The 23,846-nt window shown below is 48.0% G+C and overlaps 1 protein-coding gene across 4 annotated transcripts in view; it reads left to right on the top strand.

The window, feature by feature from the left end:
• The window catches only part of LOC109924381, a 236,088-nt gene that overhangs the window by 8,556 nt on the left and 203,686 nt on the right, over positions 1-23,846 (top strand). For all 4 annotated transcript variants that reach the window (XM_048612860.1, XM_048612846.1, XM_048612858.1 and 1 more), the window contains exons 3-8: positions 214-407; positions 1,102-1,211; positions 8,954-9,028; positions 9,887-18,509; positions 20,784-22,085; positions 23,019-23,190. In XM_048612860.1, coding sequence (XP_048468817.1) covers positions 214-407; positions 1,102-1,211; positions 8,954-9,028; positions 9,887-18,509; positions 20,784-22,085; positions 23,019-23,190 — 10,476 coding nt within the window. The remainder of the gene's footprint in view (positions 1-213; positions 408-1,101; positions 1,212-8,953; positions 9,029-9,886; positions 18,510-20,783; positions 22,086-23,018; positions 23,191-23,846) is intronic.

Below are 23,846 nucleotides of genomic sequence, written 5' to 3'. Positions count from 1 at the left end.
GTGAGTCTGCCAAGGCACAGTGGGGCCTCGTCCTTGAGTGGACTGAAAGGAAGCAGCACTGTCTGCGAAAGCTGACTGGTTGAAAGGTGCCCTGGTTTAGGATGAGAGAGCTTCACTTCAGCCATTCTCTTGCACGTCGATCATGCGATAGCTGATTTTAATCTAATTTCTTGTCACTCTTCCTATTTCCCCCCTCCCCACTTCCTGGCCCAGCTTCAGAAAACGAGTGACTCTGATTGGAAGGAATAGTGATGTCGTCGATTATGTCCTCAGTGCTGCCAAGGAATCGAGGCGCAAGACTATCTCCAAGACCCATGCGCGGATTATCCGTTCGCCGCAGGATAACCAGCACCGCCTCGTTGACTCTAGCTTCTCTGGAGTTTACATCAATGACCGCCGCATAGATAGTGAGTGCAGTTACACCTGGTGCAGAGGTCAGGGCAGGCCAATGGGGGCACCTGGGGGCCAGGACAATATCTGGAACCCATTAACCTTTAGTTTTTAAACCTTTTCTTATTCATACAATGATATGAACAAGGAATAACGGTAGGCCGCTCGACCCTTCGAGCCTGCTCTGCCATTCAACAAGATCGTGGCTGATCTGATTTTAACCTCAACTCCACATTCCTGCATATTTCACTGCTTGGTAACCCAGAATCTACCTACCTCTGCCTTAAAAATATTTAAAGACTCTGCAGCCACTGAGGATGGGAATTACAAAGACACTCAACCCTCTGAGCGTAAAAAAAACCGTCATTTGACCTCTTATTTTTCAGCTATGTTGTATTCAATTCGAGATTCTGTCACAAGATGACACATCCTTTCTACATCCATCCGGTCAAGTCCCCTCAGGATCTGTATGTTTCGATTAAGTCACCTCTGACTCTCTAATTCCAGACGTTACAGGCTCAGCCTGTTTAGCATTTCCTCAGAAGGCAAACTGCATATTCCTGGTATTAGTCTAGTAAACCTTCTATGGGATCTCCATCCAAGTAGCCCTAGCTGTAGCCGTTTCGTGCTGGAATTGGGTGAAATGAGAGAGAGGAGGCGGAGGTGAAAGTTTGACTTTGTAAATTTGACTGCTGCTTCCTGTGGCCTTAGGTGATGTCATCCTGAAGGAAGGCGATACAGTGACCTTTGGACATCCGCAGAGTTCTCGAGTGGACGGAGGGGAGAGAGTCCGTCAGCCCAACTCTGAGTTTTACTTCATGGTAAATCTGTTTGAAAGTAAATCCTCAGAATGAGTTAATCAAGGAATGGTGAAAGGTTTAGTCATTGAAAACGATGGGGTAGTGAACGACCAGTGTCGAATCAATTTTGGAAGTTCCCTAGCTCTGATCAAACCGAGAGAACCCTGGTTCTCTGGAGGGGAACTTGAAGAGACCAGGACTGGGCATAAGAAAGGAGCCAGACCAGATCATTTGGCCTCTTGAAACTTTCTGTTGTTGAATAAGGCATTAGCTGCCCAGAAATCTGTTAACTTTTGTCTTGAGTACCTTGTTAATATTCATTCATGAATGTAGGAATTGCTGGCTGGGTTGGTATTCATTGCCCATCCTTAATTGCTGGTGAGAAGGTGATGGTGAGCTGCCTTCTTGAACTGCTGCAGTTCATGTGCTATAGGTTGATGTTAGGGAGGGCATTCCAGGATTTTGACCCAGTGACACTGAAGGAACAGCAATATAATTCCAAGTCGGGATGGTGAGTGGCTTGAAGGGGAACTTTCAGCGGGTGCTGTCCCCATGTATCCACTGCCCTTGTCCTTCGAGATGGTAATGATCATGGATTTGGAAGGTGCTGTCTAAGGAACCTTAATGTATTTCTGCAGTGCCTCTTGTAGATGGTACACACTGCTGCTATTGAGCTGTGGAGGTGGTGGAAGTGGACGTTTGTGGATGTGGTGCCAATCAAGCGGGGGCTGCTTTGTCTGCACCCGTCCAGGCAAGTGGGGAGTATTCCATTGCACTCCTGACTTGCGCCTTGTGGATGGTGGACAGGCTTTGGGGAGTCGGGAGGTGAGTTACTTGCTGTTGTAGCCACTGTGTTTATGTAGAATTATAGAGTCCCTACAGTGCAAATAGAGTCCATTAGGCCCATCAAGCTTGCACTGACCCTCTGAAAAGCATCCCATCCCCACCCCTCATCCCTGTAACCCCACATCTTCCACGGCTAATCCACCTGGCCTATACATCCCTTGACACTCTGGGCAATTTAGCATGGCCAATCCATCTAACCTGCACATCTTTGGACTGTGGGATGAAATTGGCGAGTCCAGTTGAGTTTCTGATCAATGATAACCCCTAGGATATTGATAGTGGGAGATTCAGTATTGGCAATGCCATTGAATTTCAAGGGTGATGGTTAGATTCTCTCTGGTTGGAGTTGGTATTGACTGGCCCTCGAGTGATGCAAATATTATCTGCCACTTGTCAGCCCAAGCCTGGATATTGTCCAGACATTGTTGCATTTGGATGTGGACTGCTCCAGTATCTGTGGAGTTGCAAATGGTTCTGTACATTGTGTAATCATAGGCAAACATCCCCACTTCTGACTTTACAATGGAGGGAGGGTCATTGATGAAGCAGCTGAAGATGGTTGGGCCTAGGGCACTGCCCTGAGGAACTCCTGCAGAGATGTCCTGGAGCTGAAATGACTGAGCTCCAACAGCCACGACCATCTTCCTATATGCCAGGTATGACTCTGTGCAGTACACTCCATATTTATCCCTGTGCTGCTGCCTGGATTCCAAAGTCACCACCCTTTGTGTGAAGAAGTTTCTCCTCATCTCAGCCCTAACCCAGACATTCGGGTCAACCCAGGACGCTCCTGTCTTAAATTCGCCAGGGCTGGAAGCGTCCTCTCTTCTCGTCAAAATTATTGTCAAGAATCTTATTAATTTCTGTAAGATTTCACTTTATTCTTCTAAATTTCAGAAATTGTAGACTCAATCTCCTCAATCATTCCTCATAGGACAGTCCTGTCGTTGCAGGGATTAATCTCTTGGGTCACCCCAACACCTTCCTTTTAACAAGTATGTTTTTTTTAAACAAAAACAGAAAGTGCTGGAAAAACTCAGCAGGTCTAGCAGCATCTGTGGAGAGAACCTTCAGAAGTGGGTGTCACTGGAGCTGACGCGTTAACTCTGCTTTCTCTCCACTGCATCTGCAGTTCTTTTGGTTTTTTTGTGGACTAGTGATCTAGAGATTCGGACTACTGTTCTGGAGACATGGTGCAAATCCCACTGTAGTGGGATTTGAGTTCAGTTCATGAATCTGGAATTGTAAGCCTGTCTCAGTGATAATGATCAACAATTGTTGTTTTAAAGAAAACCCATCTGATATACTAGTGTCCTTCAGGGAAGGAAGTCTGCTTTCCTTACCTGGTCCGGCCTCCTCGTGATTCCAGACCCACAGCAGTGTGCTTTGTTTAAGGGCAGTTTGGGATGAGTCTGTACTCTGAGTTTAGAAGGATGAGGGAAGGGATTTGATTGAAACCTACAGAATACTGAAAGGCCTGAGGAGAGACCAGGACTCGAGGGCAGAATATCAACGTGAAGGGTCAACCCTTTAGAGATGAAGAGGAATTTCTTCAGCCAGAGGGTGGTAAATCTGTGGAACTCATTGCCTATGAAAGCCAAGTAAAGGTAAGAAGGCACTGATAAGAGTGGTTTAGAGGGCCCCTAACAATAATGATATTGTAGAAGTCACGGAGTGTTTTTGAGATAGAGATAGATAGGTTCTTGCTTATTAAGGGGATCAAAGGTTACAGGGAGAAGGTAGGAGAATTGGGTCGACAATCAATCATGCTTGGATGGTAGAGCAGTCTCGATAGGCTAATTCTGCTCCTATATCTTATCTTATGGTCCAAACAGAGTTAATTGTTTACCACTCGCCCTTCAAAACTGAAGGGAGGAAGAAATGTGATTTGAGGGGGTAAAGGTTGTAATAGAGACAAAAAACATTTATTTAGAGTGAATGTAAATGTCATGAACATCTGTTTCTGAAAGCTAAAATATGGAAAACAGATTCAAATCAAATCAGCATTTGTCAAATAAAATAGGGGTTAGAGTTCACTGGCTGAATTTGTTGAACTTGATGTCCCATCTGCCAAATTTTTGCTCACTCACTTAACCTATCTGTATTCCTTTGGGAACTCCTTATGTTCTCTTTGCAGCTTACTTTCATACTTGTCATTATGTCATGAGTAAATTAACAGCTCTCCATTTGGCCCTTTGATCCATGTCATTAATATAGATTGTAAATTGTTGAAGGCCTGTGGCACTCATAGTCACATCATTCCAACATGACATTTTAATTGCAGTGATTTTCTCATAGAATTCATAGAATTCAATCTGGTGATTGTGACTGCTTTTGTTCCTCTCTGCCATTTACAATTATTCTCTATAGTGAAGACAGATGCAAAATATCATTTAATCTGTCGTTTTCTCTTACATATAATTATTAATTCCCTCTGTACAGAGAACCAACACTCACTTACTCACTTCCCTTTTGAAAACCTGTCATAACTCTTGCTATGTTTTTAATACTTCTAACTAGCTTTTTCTCATATTGTAATGTTGTCATCCTTTTTGATCAGTCAGTCCTTCTTTGCTGCTTTTTATAATCTGCCCAATCTCCTGATTGCACTTTTGCTTTGCATTTGATAATATCTTCAATCTCCTCAGTTAGCCCTTGTTGGTGCGTCTTTCCCCTAATGTCTTTCTTTTTCACTGAAATGTTTATTTTTGCAATATTCTGAAAAATATCCTTACATATATGCTATTGCATTTCTACTGACTCATCCCCTAACCTCATTTATACCACTCACTCTAATCAGGTCTGTCTTCATACTTGCATAATTTCCCTAATTTAGTTTAGAAACGTTAGTCTTAGATTCACTTTTCTCTCCCTCCACCTGAATACAAAATTCAATCATATGATGATCACTGCTACCTAAGGGTGTCTTTATTGTGAGGTCACTAACTAAACCTGTTTTTCTGCATAGTATCAAATCTAAAGCCTGGGATCTCTGACTCCAGAACATGCTAATGTAAGAGAGAAGCTCTCCGACCTTACCTTCCAGGTTATCCTTGCACTTGCAATTTGTAGATTAAAATCACGCATGTTTATTGTCATATCTTTCTTAAAAGCCCCATAAATTTCTTCCTGTATGCGCTGTTCTACAATATGGTTACTGTTAGGGGCCCTCTAAGCCACTCTTGTAAGTGCCTTCTTACCTTTACGATCTCTCGTCTCTACCCAAACAGATTACATATTCTCCTGTCCAGAAGGTCATTTCTGTCTATTGTACATGGGTCATTTATAATTAACAGACCTATCCCATCACCTTTTCATAGTTTCCTGTCCTTCTGAAATGTCACGTACCCTTGGGAAAATTCAAGGCCCAGCCTTTGTCAACTTGCAGGCATGTCTCTACAATATCGATCAAATCATACATATTATTTCTGTTTGAGCTGTCAGTTGTGAATGGTGCGTGTATTCGTATATAGAGAATTTAGTTTTACTATTTCCAGGACCTCTATCCTTAACTGTTGGTGCACTGTTAACGTTTGTACGCTCTGCGCCCTTCCTGCCACACTCAGGTGATCAATTTCCTTATTGCTGCCTAGTTTCCTTAGCTAGTCCTGTTCTTATAATTTATCATTTTTGTGTTCATTCTTGGGATGTGGGCATTGGAGACTGGCTGACATTTATTGCCCACCCTTAGCTATTCTGGTGACTGAGATGGTGAGCTGCCACCTTGAGCCACTGCAGTCCTTGGTCTGCACTGATACCCACAAAACTGTTAGGAAGAGAATTCCAGGAGTTTGACCCAGTGACAGTGAAGGAACAGTGATATATTTCCAAGTCAGGATAGTGAGTGACTTGGAGAAGAACTTGCAGGTGGTTGTGATCCCACATGCCTGCTGCCTTTGTCCTTCTGGGTGGTAGAGATCGTGAGTTTACAACGAGCTGTCAGAGGAGCGTTGCTGAGTTACTGTAGTGCATCTTGTCGACAGTACACACTGCTATCACCATGCAATGATAGCGGAGGGAGTGAATGTTGAAAGTTTTTTTATGGTACCAGTCAAGTGGACCACTTCATCCTGAGTTGAGTTTCTCAAGTGTTGTTTGAAATGCACCCATTTTGGGCAAGTGGGGCGTATTTCATCATTACTGCATTCATTATACAATTTGCCAGGTTTTTTTCTTATTGCATTGTACCAAATGAGAGCTCGTGGTATATGGGGTAATATATGAACAAGGATAGAAGACTGGCAGGCTGACAGAATGGGCCTTTCTTTACTTGTCAGGATATGATGAGTGAATCTTGCTGGGATCTGTGCTGAAGCCTCAACATTTTGCAGCTTTATCCATGGCTTTGAGGGGAGTGGAAAACATGGTGGCTAAAGTTGCAGGTGACGCTGAGATGGGAGAAATTACGTTGTGAAGAAGACGTAACAAAGTTGCAGAAGGTTATAAATACATTGAGTGAATGGGAATCAATACTAAGGCCCTGAATCTAAATAAAAGAAACTGCCAGGGTATGAAGCATGAGTTGGCAATGATGGTAGGGGAACCTTACTCAACGAGTTGACAGTGAATAAGCAATGGCTAGCATTTAAGTAACATGTAAGTGAATTACAATAATTATTCATTCCTATCTGGTGGATATTTAAATGGGAAAGGTGGCTCAATGATGGTTTGCAAAATAAGTCGGGGATAGTATTAGATCCAAAGAGGAGACATACAAAATTGCCAGATAAAGCAGCAAGCCTGAGGACTTGGGAGCATTTTAGAATTCAGCAAAAGAGGACAAAAAGATTGATCAAGAGGAGGAAAGTAAAGTGTAAGAGTAAATCTGCAGAGACATAAAAACTGATTGTTTAAAACGCCTATAAATTTGTGAAGACAAATACAGTCCCTTACAATCGGAAGTGTGGGAAGTGCAGATACAGAAGTGGCTTGAAGGTAGAAGACAGAGGGTGGTGGTGGAGGGTTAATTTTCAGACTGGAGACCTGTGACCAGCGGGGTGCCACAAGGACCAGTGCTGTGTTCACTGCTTTTTGTCGTTTATATAAATGATTTGGATGTGAACGTAGGAGGGATAGTTAGTAAGTCTGCAGCTGACACCAAAATTGGAGGTGTAGTGGACAGTCAACAAGGTTATCTCAAACTACAACAGGAGCTTGATCAGATGGGCCTGTGGGCCAAGGAGTGGCAGATGGAGTTTAATTTAGATAAATGTGAGCTGCTGCATTTTGGTAAAGTAAATCAGGGCAGGACTTATACACTTCATGGTAAGGTCCTGGGGAGTGTTACTGAACAGAGACCTTGGAAAGCAGGTTCATAGTTCCTAGAAAGTAGAGGCACAGGTAGACAGGATAGTGAAGAAGGCATTTGGAATGCTTACCTTTATTGGTCAGTACATTGAGTATAGGAGTTGTGAGACCATGTTGGGGCTGTACAGGACATTGGTTAGGCCACTTTTGGAATACTGCGTACAATGCTGGTCTCCCTGCTATAGGAGGGATGTTGTGAAAGTGTGGATGTACAAAGGGATCTGGGGGTGTCCTTGTAAGCCGGTTAATGAAAGTAAACAGGCAGGTGCAGCAAATTCTGACAGAGGGTCACCGGATCTGAAATGTTAACTCTGTTTCTGTCTCCACTGATGCTGCTAGACCTGCTGAGTTTCTCCAGCATTCACTGTTTTTGTTTTAGGTGCACAAGTAATTAATAGGGGAAATGATCTGCATGTCCTTCCTTGCAAAAGAATTTGAGTTCAGAAGTAGGGGTGTGCTACAGCAGTTATTCTAGGCCTTGCTAAGACCAAAGCTGGAGTATCATTTGCAGTTTTGGTCTCCCTGGCTAAGAGAGGATATACTTGCCATGGACAGAGTGTAATGGAGGTTCACCAGGCGAATACTGGGGATAGCAAAACTCTCAATTAAGGGGAGATTGGTTTGACTGGGCCTGTATTCACTAGAATTTAGGGTGAGAGAGGAACTGATTGAAACTCTTAACAGGGCTGACAGACTTGATGCACGGAGGATATTTCCCCTGGTTGGGGAGTCTAAAGCCAGGGAACACAGTCTCAGGATATGTTTACAACTGAGATGACAGAACATTGCTTCACTCTCAAAGGGTAATGAACCTGTGGAATTATCCATCACAGAAGGCCAAGTCACTGAATATTTTGGAGAAAGAGATCAAAAACATGTTAAATACTAACGGGGTATGGAGAAAAAATTGAGATAGAGGATCAGCCATGATCATAATGAATGGCAGAGCAGGCTCGAAGGGTCAAAAGACCTACTCCTGTTCCTAGTTTCTGTCGAATTCTCTGCCTCAGAAGATATTGGAAGCAGGGCCATCGAATATTTTTGAGAGATTGGTGGATAGATGTTTGTCAAGTAGGGAATTGAGGCATGTTAATGGTAGATGGGCATGTGAAATTTGAAAGGCAAACAAGTTAGCCATGGTCTCATTGAATGGCCTACTCCTGCCTGTTTATTTGTGTGCTTATGCCATTGCAAGTTTCTCTCCATCACAGAGAAGATGCCCTGAATCCTAGCCTCTGGCAGCCAACACAGTCTTCTGGTCATGTGCTGTACATTGCCAAGACCTGTGTCTTTCCCTCCAAATATTTGATCCTCCACCTTCTCTACATTCCTGCTCGTCTCCCCCGCCCCCCTCACTAATGTGGCTCATTGTGCCATGTTGAAAAGGGCTCCCGCAATTCAAGGGGCAGCCACAACCTTCTCGGGGGGCAGTTAGGGTTAGGCAGTAGATAACCAAGCCAGTGACATCCACGTTCTACTCAAAAAATCAGACTGATGGGTGCAGTGTTCCAGGTGCTTATGGAATATAAGTTATGCTTCACCCGAGCAAGAGGAGATGGTGTGAAGGACAAAGGCTTATGCTGATTATATTGTTTGTGGTGTTTTCTCAGTTTGAGCTGTGTGACTGTGAGCAGGAAGAAGGCAGTGGATTGAGACAGGATCCTGGGCCCAGCTCCCAACTACAGGTAAGCAGGACCTTGCTTGATTTGGCCAGTGGTCCAAATGTCACCTAGCTCGGTGTAGAAAATATTGCAAGCTTGTCTTACAATGAGGGCATTAGCAGATTCCATGAGACTAATTAACTTTTTCCTTAGAATAAGACAGGCAGTCTGCATGCTGCTCTTAGCTCTGATTCTGCAAAATAACAGTAACAATGCAAAAAGAACGACTTACAATTCTCAAGTGCCTTTCACATCCCTCTACACCTTCAATTTAAAATGTGGTCAGTGTGGGCCTGCCTCATTCCTACAATGCAACAATCAGCAAAGTGAGAATGACAGATCAGCTGTTTTGGAAATGTTGCTTGAGCGATGAATATTGACCAGGTTTCTAGACCGAACTCCCCTCCCTTCTTAAAATTGTCGCAAGAATTTGTATATCTGCCTGAGTTGGCAGATGGGGATTGATGCCCCATTGATTTGGTGTCTTGTCCAACCTTCCATCAGTACTGCCCCTCGAATGGTTCAGCACTGCCTCTCCAGCCTGTGGTCTTGGGTCATGAGGGTCAGTGAGAGACTGGAGCCCCAATGTGGATTCTGACTGGGTAATAGTCCCACTGTGTCTTCACTGAAGAGCAAAATGAACTAATGAAGTTTCTACATCTAGGGGTTATGAATACAGAGCAGTCACTAATGTATGCAGCCCAGAATTCAGGAGAAGCATTCCAGCCCCAAATATATCATGAGGGTCATTCTCCATGTTCTACAGGCCTACAGGGAAAGTCTGTTTTTTATTGTATGCAACTGCGTATATTGAGTAATCAATGCTACAAAATCTTTTTGTGAGGCTGGTTAAAAATAATCTGCTTTTCCTGTCAAATGCAGAGCTCGATGATTGTTCCTGTCCCTTGCCCGAGATTGCCGATGCCTCCGTGCTTCTTGGGAATGTTCCCTGGGTTCCTGCAGGGAGGACGGTGGCCTGTGGAAGTGGCTGATGCTGGTGTCAGACATGCCATGGCGCTGCACGATTCTGGGGGTTGCCCAGTGGTTCCATGGGCTTCTCACTCGACTTGTCAAAGACCTGAATTCACCCCACCTCGGATGATGTGTTTTCCAGATTGTCAGCTTGCACCCAAGACCTCCGGATCCACCAACCAGGCGGCACACCTCAGGACCTCCTCCCTGCTACCCGGAGCATCCCATGGTCTTGCGGTGCCACCGATTCCTCCGGGACCAGCTTCCCAGCTCTCGGCCTCAGCTGAAAGTGGTTTTCCTGTTGCTGAGGGATCTCTGAGTAGCCGGTGCACCAATTCCCGAATCACGGATTGCGGATCCCATCTTCCACTGGTGGACTCGGGGCAGTTTGGTCATCCTGCCTCTCCAGGTTCTGATGAACGTTTGAACAGACTCCTGCCTGAAAGTTGCACAAAGACACCTCCACCTCCAGGAGAAACTACAAGCCATGAATGCCCACATTCCCTGAAGGATAGGCCTGGCTCCAGGGTGCATCTCTCGTCCTTCCAGGATGATGAACGGGCACAGGCACCACCCAGTCGAATGGGACGGAGATCAGAGGATGCCAGCATGGCCACCACTGCCCAAACCCTGATGCCCATGCCCTGCTTTCAGCAGGACTGGGCAAAGCGAGGTGGTTGGAGCGAGAGTGTGAGGGGAGGCCGCATGTCAACACACCCTGATCTGACAATGGATGGAGCCACTCCGGTTAAAGGCATCTCAACTGGTCTGACCGCTGCTGGGCCAGTGACCCTGGCAGGTGGCACCAACCAGCCTTACCAAAGGGACAACCAGGACGGTTCTCCGAGTGTGGGAGAGCATGCGCCAGGGGCTGCTGTGGGTATGGAATGGGCACCCTCTGTGGCAGATGCCATAGCAACTGTGTGCATGGAGCCGCAGCTGGACAGTGATGCCGTTGTAGAGAGTAGCGATGGTGAGCACATTGTGACTGAGCCCACGGCACAAGATGGTGCACTGACCGAGGAGCTCCCGGCTGCTTTGGGCACGGTTCGGGAGGGTGTCACATCAGCAGGCTCTACACCTACCCTGAGTGACTCCTGTTGGGATTCGGCTGCAGTTAAGGTGCAGGGAATGGACAGTCAGTGCCACTTCCTGAGTGATGACAGCTGTCTAAGGCAAGGCGAGCCGACTGAGTCAATGGAGGAGTTTGAAACGCGGCATTCCTGTTCTGCCAACTGGCTGGATCGCTCTTCAGACAGGAATGTTGAAAATGAGGAAATTCAATCTGTACAGAACGAGATTGGCTCAGCAGGCAGACCTGTACAGACAGTGATACCACACAATGTCATGGCAGATGGTTCTTTCATCAATGTCAGACTCGTTGAGAGTAACTCTGTGACTGGAGAGGATTTGACCTGTGGCCCCACAGAAGGGAATTTGCACAAACCCATTGATAATCCAAGAAATGGCAATTTGGATAAAAATATTCTGGCATCTGACTTGTCGCATCGGGATAGACTGGGCACTGCCGTAACAGCACATGTGGGAAATGAGAAAATGGGCTCACCTGGACAGCATGCAAGCTCTGGACTCCCTCAAGGTGTAGACAGTGTAGGTCCCCTGTCAGTGACTAGCAAATCGAGAGAGAACGGGGAGTTGGCGGTGGCTGGGCAGTGGGTGGATGGTGACCATCTCAGTAAAGATGTGAACTGTCACCACACCGAGACTGTGGGAGCTGAAAGGGAATCGGCCAGTGCTCCAGGAGTACAACCTGTGGAGTGTGAGCTTGCAGCTGCAGTGTCTAATGTGCAGATCAGTCCAGTTCCTGGATCTGATCTCGCGAGCGACAGAGAGTCACAAGAAGTTTCTTCCCAATGTCCACCTCTCGGTGAAGCGACCCTCGATGCTGGTTTAACAACTGAGCACCTGAACTCAAGTGACAGTACATTTGCCTTTGATAAACCACACCTTCTGGATACTGTCGGCTTGAGCGCAGAACCTTTAAACTCTTCTCCAGGAGAAACTACAGGGGAGAAGGGAAAAGGAGGAAGTTTGGTTGACCCAGAAGTATCACACACTGATTCCAAATCAGCAGTTGCACACAAGGAGGAGATTGCAGATGTAGATGGATTTTCTGTGGCTAGGAAAGCAGTAGAGGGTAGTATGACCCACACTGAAGTGTGGTCAGCAAAGATTTGCAGCACTACACTGGTTGACTGTCTCACGTTGCATAATTCCATGTCAAAAGGTCACGGCTCTGCCTATTCTGCTGAGATTGAGACTACGTCACAGTTGGCTGTGAAAGAAATCAGGGATGTGTGCAGCATTCCAGTCACTGCCTGTTCACCCACTGACCATTCTGCGTCAGAATTAGCCAACTCCATTAACCTGCCATGTCTCGATCCAGAAAAAGGGAGCTGCTGTTCCACTGTGAGACCTTGGCACTCGGATCGGGCTGGACCACAGGGTGCGGTCAATGCAGTTGGCCAACTCTGTGAGGGAGTGTGGCCTAGCACAGAGCATGGAGAGGCTACAGGAGATAGCAGAGGCTGTGTAATTCAGGGAAATACTCCAGGAAACTCTTCCAAACCAGGGGGTGTTGTCACTTTCATGGAAGGTGTGGAAATGCAAAGCGAACGCAACTTGATTGATCAGAGAGAGTTAGAAGAAACTGAGCAAACCTGTGAATCACGTTCTAGTGATGTCCAACATTATGGTGGACTGAATCCTCTGGAATGTAAAGAATTTCCAAGTATTCCCATTGGATCTGTGGACGTAAATGTTGAGGCAGTGGGAGGACCAACCAGACTCACTTTAAATAACAGAATTGTGAAGAAAGGGTATCTCCATGGCGATAGCTCTGGTGTTGTGGAGATTTCTGAGACTCTGGTTTCCACAAACAAAGACAATTCCATGGAGATTGGAGATACCATTGGATCAAGTGAAGATATGAATGTTGATTCAGTGTCTGGGCATGTGGCCAGGGATGTGATAGTGGAATCTAATTTCTCTAATACTTGCCCAGCTCCCTCAGAGCTGGAGCTAACAGCTGCATGTGTTGCTGTCCCTGAGGCTGTAAGTTGTGGAGGTGAGGGAAAGATGAACGAGTCACCTCTGTCACCGTCACAGGGTGACATCATGAGGGAGGAGGAGCTGGAAGGATCTGAGCCATTGACGCCAGTGAGAGACGTAGCCAACCAGGTAGGATTGGAAGCTGCAGAGACACGAGTGGCACATCAGCTTGGTATAAGTGTAGCTCACGTTCCCTCTTGCATACGTGCCCTCTGGCATGTGTCCCTGACCACGGTGACACCCAGAAATGAGGGCACTCTTGGCCCACTGACGCAGACTGAAACCCTGAGCTCCACAGCAGAGAAGGAGACTATTGACCAAAGCCACTGCGAGCAGTCATCTGTGAATGTGCCTTCCAGCAACGTCCAGGTTTTAAGTAGCACATCGGGCCCCTCGGGGTGTAAAGAGGAATTTCAGGATGAGGCAGCAAGTTCAGAGAATCTGCACAATGCCAGTCCGGTTACCCCTGATCGGGATAACGTAGGTCTGTTCCAAGGTGAGAGCCACATAGAGCCTGGTGTGACAGGTGAACCTCTGATATTGTTTGAAACTGGACAGGATTTGCCCAGACGGGGTCACGCTGAAGGGGAGGGGCACTTGCCCTCAAGGTTTCTAACCTCTAGCATGCAGTCAGAATTGCTGAGTGAGTCCTGCAATCATTTCACTGACACCGTTAGGACAGAGCGGAACGGGAATCCCCCAGGTGAAGAACGGACCAGCCTGTCTCCAGTGGTGGACTCTGGAGGTGACAGGCCAGGAACAGCCTCTCCGGTGGGGAGTGGTAAATTTGAGACCACCGAATCAACAATCCCGTGTTGCCCTCCGACTCCGAGCCAGGTCGTGGAGGCTAGAGAAAGCCCAACATTACCAGTCAGTGCTGTCCCACCACCCTCCTCGACTGTGGGCATTGCCTGGCATGGCAGCCGTGACAATCCTATCACTCAGAGGTGTCAGAAGAGAGTCCCTGTGTCTGAAAATGCTGCGGAGACCGAAGAAGAATTTACAGGCTCTGGGGAAACAGCTGATGCTTGTCCTGCTGACTCCACTGAAGAACGTTCTAGAAAGAAGGTGCATGCTCCTCCTGGCAGCGCTGGAGATTGCGAATCCTCTGTGCGTAACCCCCCTGTTCTGGACGAAGCCGCTGCTGCTGCACATTTTGATGTGACAATGCCGACTGAGCCGAGTGTGACAGTAAACAGCTCTGTCCTCCTTTCTGAGTCTGTGTCTATGCCGAGCAGTGATTTGACCTCCTCTATCCTGGATACTCGGCTCCTGCCTCGGGAAGCTCATCCATCTTCAGGCACGGCGCGTGGGAGAGAATCGGAGTTAAGCAGGGGAAATGAGCAAGAGGGAGACTGGCACGATGAACCTCGGTGTTTGGGGGCAGCAGACACTGATCGGTTAGAGCAGGGCGTGGCTTGCGTTGGAGAAGATGAGGTGCCAGAGGGGAGATTGAATGGAACCCAAGGCACTGAGAGGACCCAGTTCCTGCTGGGTCACTCGGGGAATGTAGAAACTATGGGTGGGGCGGAAGCGGAGTTCGTCAAACCTGGTCCCTTTGATTCCCAAAGGATGGAACTTGAGGATCCAGTTCGAGGGCAGCCCTTGGCTGAAGAGCAGAGTGAAGAAAATGTGGCTGAAGAGCTCATGTTGAGCCCTGCCACTCCAGAGAACAGAGAACTGCAAAGTCATAGCCCATCACGGAGTGAAGACCTGGTGGAGGGATCAAACTCGGCTGAGAGAGAATTACCTATGTGCATGGGTTTGTCTTATGGGGCCGAGCAGGAAGAGTCCATTGTGAGTGATGCTTTTTGTGATGGTCCAAGCAGTCATTTAATGGAAGAAACTGAGCTGGCTGGCCAAGAAGATGCTGAGGGCAGGGAAGATGAGATTTGTAGTGACATGCACACAATGCAGACTGAACTAACTCCTGGGCACACACCGGTTCCTGTTTGCCAGAAGGAGGGGAAAGTTTGGATCACAGCCGCCCCCAGTACACGGCCTCTGCTTTTCACTGCAGCTATGTCCCCCAGACCTGGTGGTTGTAAGACTGAAAGAGTCAGTCAGAAGCAACTGGATGCGGGAAAGAAATTAGCTCCTGCATCCTCTGAAAAGGATGTTCCTGTGGATGTGAAGCATGGAGAGATGGAAAGGCCTCAAGTCTCGGAGGAAGCTACTGGATTGTTGGAACTCCAAGTCGGAGTTTACCAGGCTATGGAACAGGCAGGCTCCCCTACAGTGTCGCCCAGCCCTGATACAAGACAACAGTGTGTTCAGTATGGCCTGGAAATGGCCAGCATCAAACATGAAAATTCCAAGGCTTTTGAAGCCGAGGGAAAGAGGGGTTTGTTGGGTGAGATCTCAGAGGAAGGATCTATCCTGGCCACTGAGTCCCCTGAGATGCTGGATTCGTCTGAGCTAAAGGGAGGGGAAGAGCCCAGTGAGCAAAATGCCTCAGGCCATGTTACAGTATGTGAGCCAGTGGAAAGGAATGAGCTGAGTGACCAAACTGCCAGTGATGAAGAGGAGGCCTCCAGCTCAGAACAGCTGACCTGTACACAGGTGCCAGGTACCTTATCAGACAATGAAGTCACTATTGCAGAGAATGAGGAGGAGCTGAGCATCGTAACCAATAAAGTTAACCTCCCCACTTCTCCCCCTTCACCAGACTGTACAGTTGTGAGAGAGCTGGACTTCAGTCTCCCCACCTCCGTGAGCAATAAACGTGACTCAGTACAAACATCAGGAACAGTCACTCCCTGCGCATGTGAGCCTGAAGATGTAATAATCTCAGAGGGTACCTGCCTTCCAACCGGCTTCTCTGAGGAGTTGACTGTCTTGGGTGAAGAACGGGCTGAAGATCTTGAGCTCAAAGGTGAACATTTGGAGCAAAAGCACCACTCCCGTTTATCTCCTGGTCACCTCGAGCAGCAATTAGTCTCCTCCAAGGAAACTGAAGCTGTGTCTGCAGGTTTTCTCGAGCAAACTGGGAAAGGGGATGTCCAAACTGAGCAGGTGACAGTGGGTGAGCAGGGGCTGAGTACACTGAGGGACACAGTTCCCCAGATCTTGAGCCGTCTGCACAATGGGGTTGTACCAACATACTCAGGCTGCACCACGAATGTCTCCAAATGCAAGGATTTGAGAGCCCATTCCCAACAGGGAGCTGAAGTACAAAAGCCAAATGACAGCATACTGAGAAAATGCTGCCCAAAGGACAGAGGTGTTGAACAGGAAACTGAGACAGTGGCGCTTGGTGAAGGTGGACAGTGCCGGCAGGAGGAGAACATGGTACCACCCAACTCTCTTGGTGAAGAACATGGTGCTGTGTTGCCGCAGTCACTGGTGACCAATTCTGAGCCTGAATCAGCGCCCGTTGGGTGGCAAGACATGGAACTGGACAGAATGACCAAGTGTCAGGTAGTTGTGAGGAGCGCTGATTTAGCGGAGACAGAAACCGCTGATGTCAGTGATACAGATGGGGTTGTCAAAGTTGGCACAACGATTGTCTCTTCAGACCCCAAGTATCTGAATCTGCAACTTTCAGAGTCTCCATTGAAGAGGGAGGACATTACAGGCAAGAGTCTAAACAGCCGAACGAACCTTGATTCCCGACCATTGAAGAGGTCTTGTGAAGGAGAAGGGGCATTGGATTCAAATTCTACTACTGCATGTCCCAGTAAAAGAGTGTGCTTGTCTCAGCAAGTTGGAACAGAGGGGCTTGCACCAGCAGAGGGGCTTGCACCAGCAGAGGGGCAGAATCTGATTCTGCTGTCCTTCGCAAAGGAACTGAGGCAGCTTCGGGCCTGGTACATAGGCAGACTGGTCCAACAGTTTGTCACAGAATACAGAGTGTCTCAGGAATGTCGTGTTGCCAGGAAAGTGCAAGCAGTGAACAGACAGGACGAGGTTGCGCGAGTCGCTAGAGAGTTCTTCAAAACTCGAGTGTCTCAGCCTGAGGTGCACATTGTTGACACGTCACAGCAGGGTGTGGAGACTGAGATGTGTGATGTGGATCAGTGTCACAGCTCTGAGAATTCAGAACCCCACCAGGAGCCAAGGGAACCCAGCGATCACAAGAGCCCTTGCTGCATGGGCAGCAATTCTGACTGTGGAACTGGTGCTGATGGCATCGGCTTGTGCAAATCAACTGAACCCACGTCTCCAGTCTCTCGTCCATCCATTGAGCTGGTGAATTGGCCCATTGGAGCGATGGGTGATTCAGAAACCTCTCTCGAGGAGGGTGGTAAACCTGCCAGAAAAATGGAGACAGCCCAGGAAATCAGCCAGGGTGACATCTCCCATGTCGTGTCTCCAGACCCCAGCAACAATCATTTCGTCAACCACATCCCAGGAGATACCGTCCAGCTGCAAGAGGTCACTGTGGCCGAGGACATTAATCCTTCCCTTTCCCTTACTGAGGAATTGGGGACAGATATGGAGGCAGATGATGCTTCCAGGGTAAGCTGGAGCTCACTTTCACACCGTTCTCCCAGCACAGATTCCCATGAAGGGTTAGAGAATGGGGGTTTGGGACTGAGGGAGAGCCAGGCAACAACAACAACTGATGGTGATGATGGGATGGGGGGCTCATTGCTGGAGATCACAGATAAGTCACCCCTTCCTTCACCTGCTCTCCTCACAAGTTCTGAAACTTACGATCCTGGGCAACTTGGTGAAATGGGATGTTTGAGCCCAGCAGAATCATTGTCTCCTGGCGACAGTTCAAATTGTAGCCAGGATGCAATTGAAGTTTTCCACCCAACGGAATCACCACCTTCCAGCCACAAGAACCCGGGCCATAGCTGCGATATGGGAGAGAGGCGTGTGAATGTTGACGGTGTTGGGTCAGATCCTCCTCCTCTTCAGATTTCCGAAGTCCAGAGTACCCTATCCCGTAGCTCAGATGAGGGACATTTTCCTGCACAGAATCTTGCTCCCAGCCACTTTGTTGAGCTCCTGCCAAACACCAGAGGCAACTGCACTTGGAACCCAGGGCTTGAGTGTCCTGCTGGCCTGTCGGCCCCTCCTGAGTGGGAAGCCTCCCCAACAGCACGAATATCTGGCCTTGGATCTGACATGCAGCCTTCAGGTGGCAGGCAGCAGGAGGCTGAGGCCTTCTGTCTGGGCTTCTCACCCAATCGGTCCCCCAGATTGGAGACAGATCGATCCAGGAGGGTGGTAGCCCAGAATATTGATACGAAGGATCCAGACCAAAGTGGCAGCTCGCCCGTGTGGAGGGGAGGACTGCACGTAGAAGGAGAAATCACCACCATCACCATTTGGGAAGCTGGAAGTGAATCAGGGATCAAACCAAGTGTAGAATTAGCAGAAGACCCAGTGACCAACCGCAATGACATTGAAATTGGGAGACCAAGGGCTGATTTCCTGGGATCCAGTAAAGAGGAGTTGGGAACAGACAGAAAGATAGCATCTCCAGCAATGAACCAAATAAGCTCAGGTAAGCATTCATATTTGAAATTAACAAAAACATAAAATCTAGGGAAGAGATAGCAGAGGCAGGGCTTATTTTTAATAATTTGTCAGAGGTGTCTGCCAGTCCTCCGGCACTGCCTAACAGAATTTAAGGCAGACTCGAGACCAATCAGCTTAGCACCAGTGACTAGGCAAGGACTGGAATCCCAACTAAAAACCGATATCAAAGTACATCTAGAATTAAAGAGAAGATTTTGTTTGAACAATCCTGTTGAGGTGTTTGAGGAGGTGACTGAGGGAGCAGACAATTTTCAAAAGGCCTTAAAAAGACCGTAAAACATAAGAACAGAAGTAGATTATTCAGCTGATTTGAGTCTGACCTGCCATTCAATGAAATCATGGTTAATCTGATAATCTTCAACCCCACTTTCCTGCTTTTTCCCCAGAGCCTCTGATTCCCTTAATGAATATATTGTTAAAAGTCTAATCCTAGACTAATGAATGATAATGGAGGGGGACAGAGCAGAATGTGTTGCCAGAGATAACAAGGTGTAGAGCTGGATGAACACAGCAGGCCAAGCAGCATCAGAGGAGCAGGAAGGCTGACGTTTCATGTTGCCAGCTAGTTTCAAAACAGGAAGCAGTGAGTGGAGTGGTCCTATCTGATATGACAGGACAAATTGCATTGCAGAATGAAACCTGACCTGATTAACCATTTTTCTTCAGTAATGTGTGGTCATACGGTTATACAGCGTGGAAACAGACCCTTTAGTTCAACTTGTCCATGCTGACCAGATATCCTGAATTAACCCAGTCCCATTTGCCAGCATTTGGCCCATATTCCTATAAACCTTCCTATACATATCCATCCAGATGCCTTTTAAATGTTGTAATTGTAATCGCCTCCACCATTTCCTCTGGCAGCTCGTTCCATACATGCAGCACCCTCTGCGTGGAAAAGCAAACACACAAGGGTGCAGCTTTTCTTCAACATAGAAACAGTAAAAATAAGATAAAACAAATGTAGAACACAGTTTGAAAGATCTTAAAACACAAAACAAAGTCTCATCTATTCCACAGCACCATCACTTCAGTGTTTCAAATCCAGAGAAATTGTCCTCCATTTCAAATCTTTAGGTGCAACTTAACTGCTTCTCACTGGTTGTTCTTGTGAACCATGAAGTCTTATACGAATACTGTCAGAATTGAAAGCTTTTCTCTCCTTTACTAACCGGCCAATCTCTAACTCAGCACGCCTGGTCTCAAAGCTTCATAAACTAATTCTTTATGCCAAGGTATCTGAGCATTCACTGAACTTTCCTAAACTCCTTTCTGGAAGGGAAAGCTAAAATCGAGCAGTCAGTCCCTCCACCACCAACACTCAGTAGCAGCAGTGTGTACTGTCTACAAGATGCACTGCAGAAACTCACCAAAGATCCTCAGACAGAACCTTCTAAACCCACGACCACTTCCATCCAGAAGACAAGAGCAGAAGATACATGGGAACATCACCCTTGCAGGTTCCCCTCCAAACCACTCGCCATCCTGACTTGTAAATACATCACCATTCCTTCAGTGTTGATGGATCAAAATCCTGGAATTTCTTCATTAATGGTTTTATGCATCTACCTATAGACATACAATGAATGCTGGCCCAGCTGGTGATGTTTATTTGGAGAGGTCATCATTCATTTCAAAGTTGACTGTAGATAGGGTAGAGGTGCAAAAGAACCTCTGGGTAGAAACACACCAACGTTAGAAAAACCATCAAGAAACAAATCGTGCATTAGTTTTCCTTTCCAGGGGAATGGAATTGTGAAGTAATAAAGTTCTACTCCACTCGTGTGGACTCTCAGAGTAGACCACATATAGAGGATTGGGCAGTTAGGTTGCCATATTGTGAAATGGCGGAGGAAAGATGGTTTTGAAGCTCGAGAGACCAAAGGTGCCTGTCCAGCGGGAATGCCGCGCTGTCGGAGGGTCAACGCCATGCTGCCGGAGGGTCGGCGCCGAGGGAGCGCCGCGCTGCCGGACGGTCGGCACCAAGGGAGGGCCGCGCTGCCGGAGGGTCGGCGCCGAGGGGGGGCTGCACTGTCGGAGGGTCAGCAATGAGGGAGCACTCTCTGCCGGAGGCTGAGCACAGTAGTTCTGTTTCAAAAGCGATGTGCCAAATGGCCTGGTGTGATATGTAAGCCTACACTACCAGTCGATGTTAAAGCAGAATGGCTTGGCCTGTGCTACAGTCTGAAACTGTTGGAATAATTTTGAATTGTTGTGTTCCCTTGTTTTTCCACTACAGTTGAATGTGTTGAAGGCAGCACAGTGGAGGGAGGATCTGCTCTGTGTGTGGTCCATGATCAGAAACCCGTGGTCACTTTGTTACAGAAGTCTGCAGAAAGGGCAGTTCCCCGCGAGCATGCCACAGCTGATAAGGTAGATTCTCAGGAGTGTGCTGATGAGGCTGGTGTCTGTGGCCGCTCCTCTCTGTCCACACGGCTGGGGGAGGTGAGTCCTCCTCGAGGAATGCTCTCAGACAATCGCCTCTCGCTGCAGGCAAAGAAGAGGATCAGAACATCGAGTGATGGGACAGATGACACCACTGGGCCCGGTGTCTCCCCGCCTCCCGGTGGGCCCGGCGTCTCCCCGCCTCCCAGTGCTGATGGTGAGAGATCTTTGATTGGCTCTGTGATTGTGATCAGTGATACTGAGGATGAGTCCTTGCTTCGAACCATCAAAGAGGAGAGTGAGAGTGATGAAGAGGCCGGGGGTCCCTCCGGTGCCCGTGGGTTAGGAGGTGTGGCTGTTCCCTTGTACTCGCTCTCCATGCCTGCTGAAGGCCGCACGTTCTCCCAGAGAGCAGCAGATGTTGAGGGTCCTTGTGGAGCATCGTGCTTTAGCGGAGCCCCGAGATCCAGCCTGACTGAGGATTGTCCTGTGCCTGCTCCCCTGGGATCGCCCTCTGCCTTTGCACCATCCTCTCCTGCTGTCCTCACCAGGCCACTCACTGAGCCCTGCCTGGACCATGTTTCCTGTCGGCTGCAGCAATCCAAACATGCTGGGAACGTGGGGCCGGAATGTCACGTTGTCCTTCCACTCTGCACGGAGCATGGGGCTGGGTTTCCCAAACTGCGGCATTCTGGATCACCCCCCATTGAGATGCTGCACCTCTCGAGCCAGAGACCAATATCTCCGCCTTTAACTAATCCTCAGATTGACCCCTTAAAGTCCCAGGATCAGACAACAACTCCCGATGTCCAGAACCTCAATCTTCCCAATCAGCTCCCCCTTCCATATAGCCTTGATGATGATATATTCCCACCTCCCGAACTGGACTATCTCCCAGACTCCCCGGACAAATCTGACCAGGAGGAATCCTGGGACGGTTCTTCCAAATTTCGGATGACATTAGCCGGCTCTTTTGGCTCTGAATCTGTGTTTAGTGGCAGCCGGATTTCCACGGATCACGGAGACAGGAGAAGCTCGGGCCCGAGCCCACAAGAAGTGATCTGCCTAACTCCGGGGTGTTGTTCAGATGGAAATTGTGTGGGTTCGGTATTTGTCGAAGACCAGGATGAAAAGAGCAGAGCCGGTGACCCATCAGGTAAGGCAGCTTTACCTTGCGGGGTCACAAAGCAATCTAAACTGAGCAGAAGTTCATTAGCGGTCTGTACAAACGCATTCATTTGAAAGCTAACAGTTTTACAAGCAATCACCATGACTACAAAGATGCTTACTAATTAATAATTAACTTCAGACATACAGAAAATACGCCAGTTAGTCATCCACAAACCGACACCTTAACTAGCAGCAAATAATATTAAATATGTGCATGGGCGGCTCAGTGGTTAGCACTGCTGCCTTACAGTGCTAGGGACCCGGGGTTCAGTTCCCCCTCGGGTGACTGTCTGTGTGGAGTTTGCACATTCTCCCCGTGTCTGCGTGGGTTTCCTCCGGGTGCTCCGGTTTCCTCCCACAGTCCAAAACCTACAGGTTGGGTGGTTTGACAATGGGAAATTGCCCGTAGTCTCCAGGGATGTGCAGGCTAGGTGGATTAGCTGTGAGAATTGTAGAGTTACAGAGATGGGATAGGTGAGTGCGTCGATGTGGGGTGCTCTTTGGAGGGTTGTTGGGAACTCGACAGGCCAAATGGCTGACTTCCACACTGTAGGGATTCTATGAATTGCGACTGGAGAGTGATTTTGTGGCTGTATGTATAAGTCTTTCTCTTTACATCATACCAGGAAAGTATGGCAAATTTCCCTCCCTAAAGGACAAGAGTGGGTTTTTTTGGCCATCAACAATGGTTTCACGGTCGCTGTTCATCCATTTTTTAATTCCAGATTTGTATTGATGTCCAACTTTTACCTTTTGCTGTGGTGGTTTGAACCTGTCCCCAGTGTGTGAGCCAGTGTTCAGGGCTACTAGTCTCGAGACATTCCCACACCACCACCAGCCCTTTATCCAAGTTACTGATAAGTGTCATTAAAAGCTGAGGCCCCAGAATCTTCAATACGTTATTGTTTTTCTCTGAAAGCTGTCGATGCTGTTGCTTTCCGTCCGTCACCTGGAGGTCCCCCTGAGAGTTCCTGGGCAGCCTCAGACCAAGATGTTATTTGCCAACTGAGGGAGTGTGAGCTGTTGCTTCAGTCTGTCTCCCAGACGCTGCAGGTAGACGGGATCGAAGAGGTGCATGCCAAGGAGTGGAAGTGAGTATCAGATAACACACATTTAATGGGTTCAGTACACTGCCGTACTGCCTTTCACACACTCAGGATCTCCCAAAGCAATTCAGACTTAGTGATAAGATAGTAGGAACTGCAGATGCTGGAGAATCTGAGATAACAAGGTGTAGAGCTGGTTGAACACAGCAGGCCAAGCAGCATCATAGGAGCAGGAAAGCTGACGTTTCGGACGTAGACCCTTCTTCAGAAATGGGGGAGGGGAAGGGGGTTCTGAAATAAATAGGGAGAGGGGGAGGCCTTTAGAAGATAGATAGAGGAGAAGTGGAGAGGAGACAGACAGGTCAAAGAGGCGGGGATGGAGCCAGTAAAGGTGAGTGTAGGTGGGGTGTTAGGGAGGAGATAGGTCAGTCCAGGGAGGACGGACAAGTCAAGGGGGCGGGATGAGGTTAGTAGGTAGGAGATGGGGGTGCAGCTTGAGGTGGGAGGAGGGGATAGGTGGGAGGAAGGATAGGTTAGGGAGGCGGGGACGAGCTGGGCTGGTTTTGGGATGCGGTAGGGGGAGGGGAGATTTTGAAGCTTGTGAGGTCCACATTGATACCATTGGGCTGCAGGGTTCCCAAGCGGACTATGAGTTGCTGTTCCTGCAACCTTCAGGTGGCATCGTTGTGGCACTGAAGGAG

This window comes from Rhincodon typus, chromosome 2 (assembly GCF_021869965.1).
Source record: "Rhincodon typus isolate 14 chromosome 2, sRhiTyp1.1, whole genome shotgun sequence".
Lineage (NCBI taxonomy): Eukaryota > Metazoa > Chordata > Chondrichthyes > Orectolobiformes > Rhincodontidae > Rhincodon > Rhincodon typus.
Note: the sequence above shows the minus strand (reverse complement) of the source record. Positions and strands in the feature narration are given on the sequence as shown.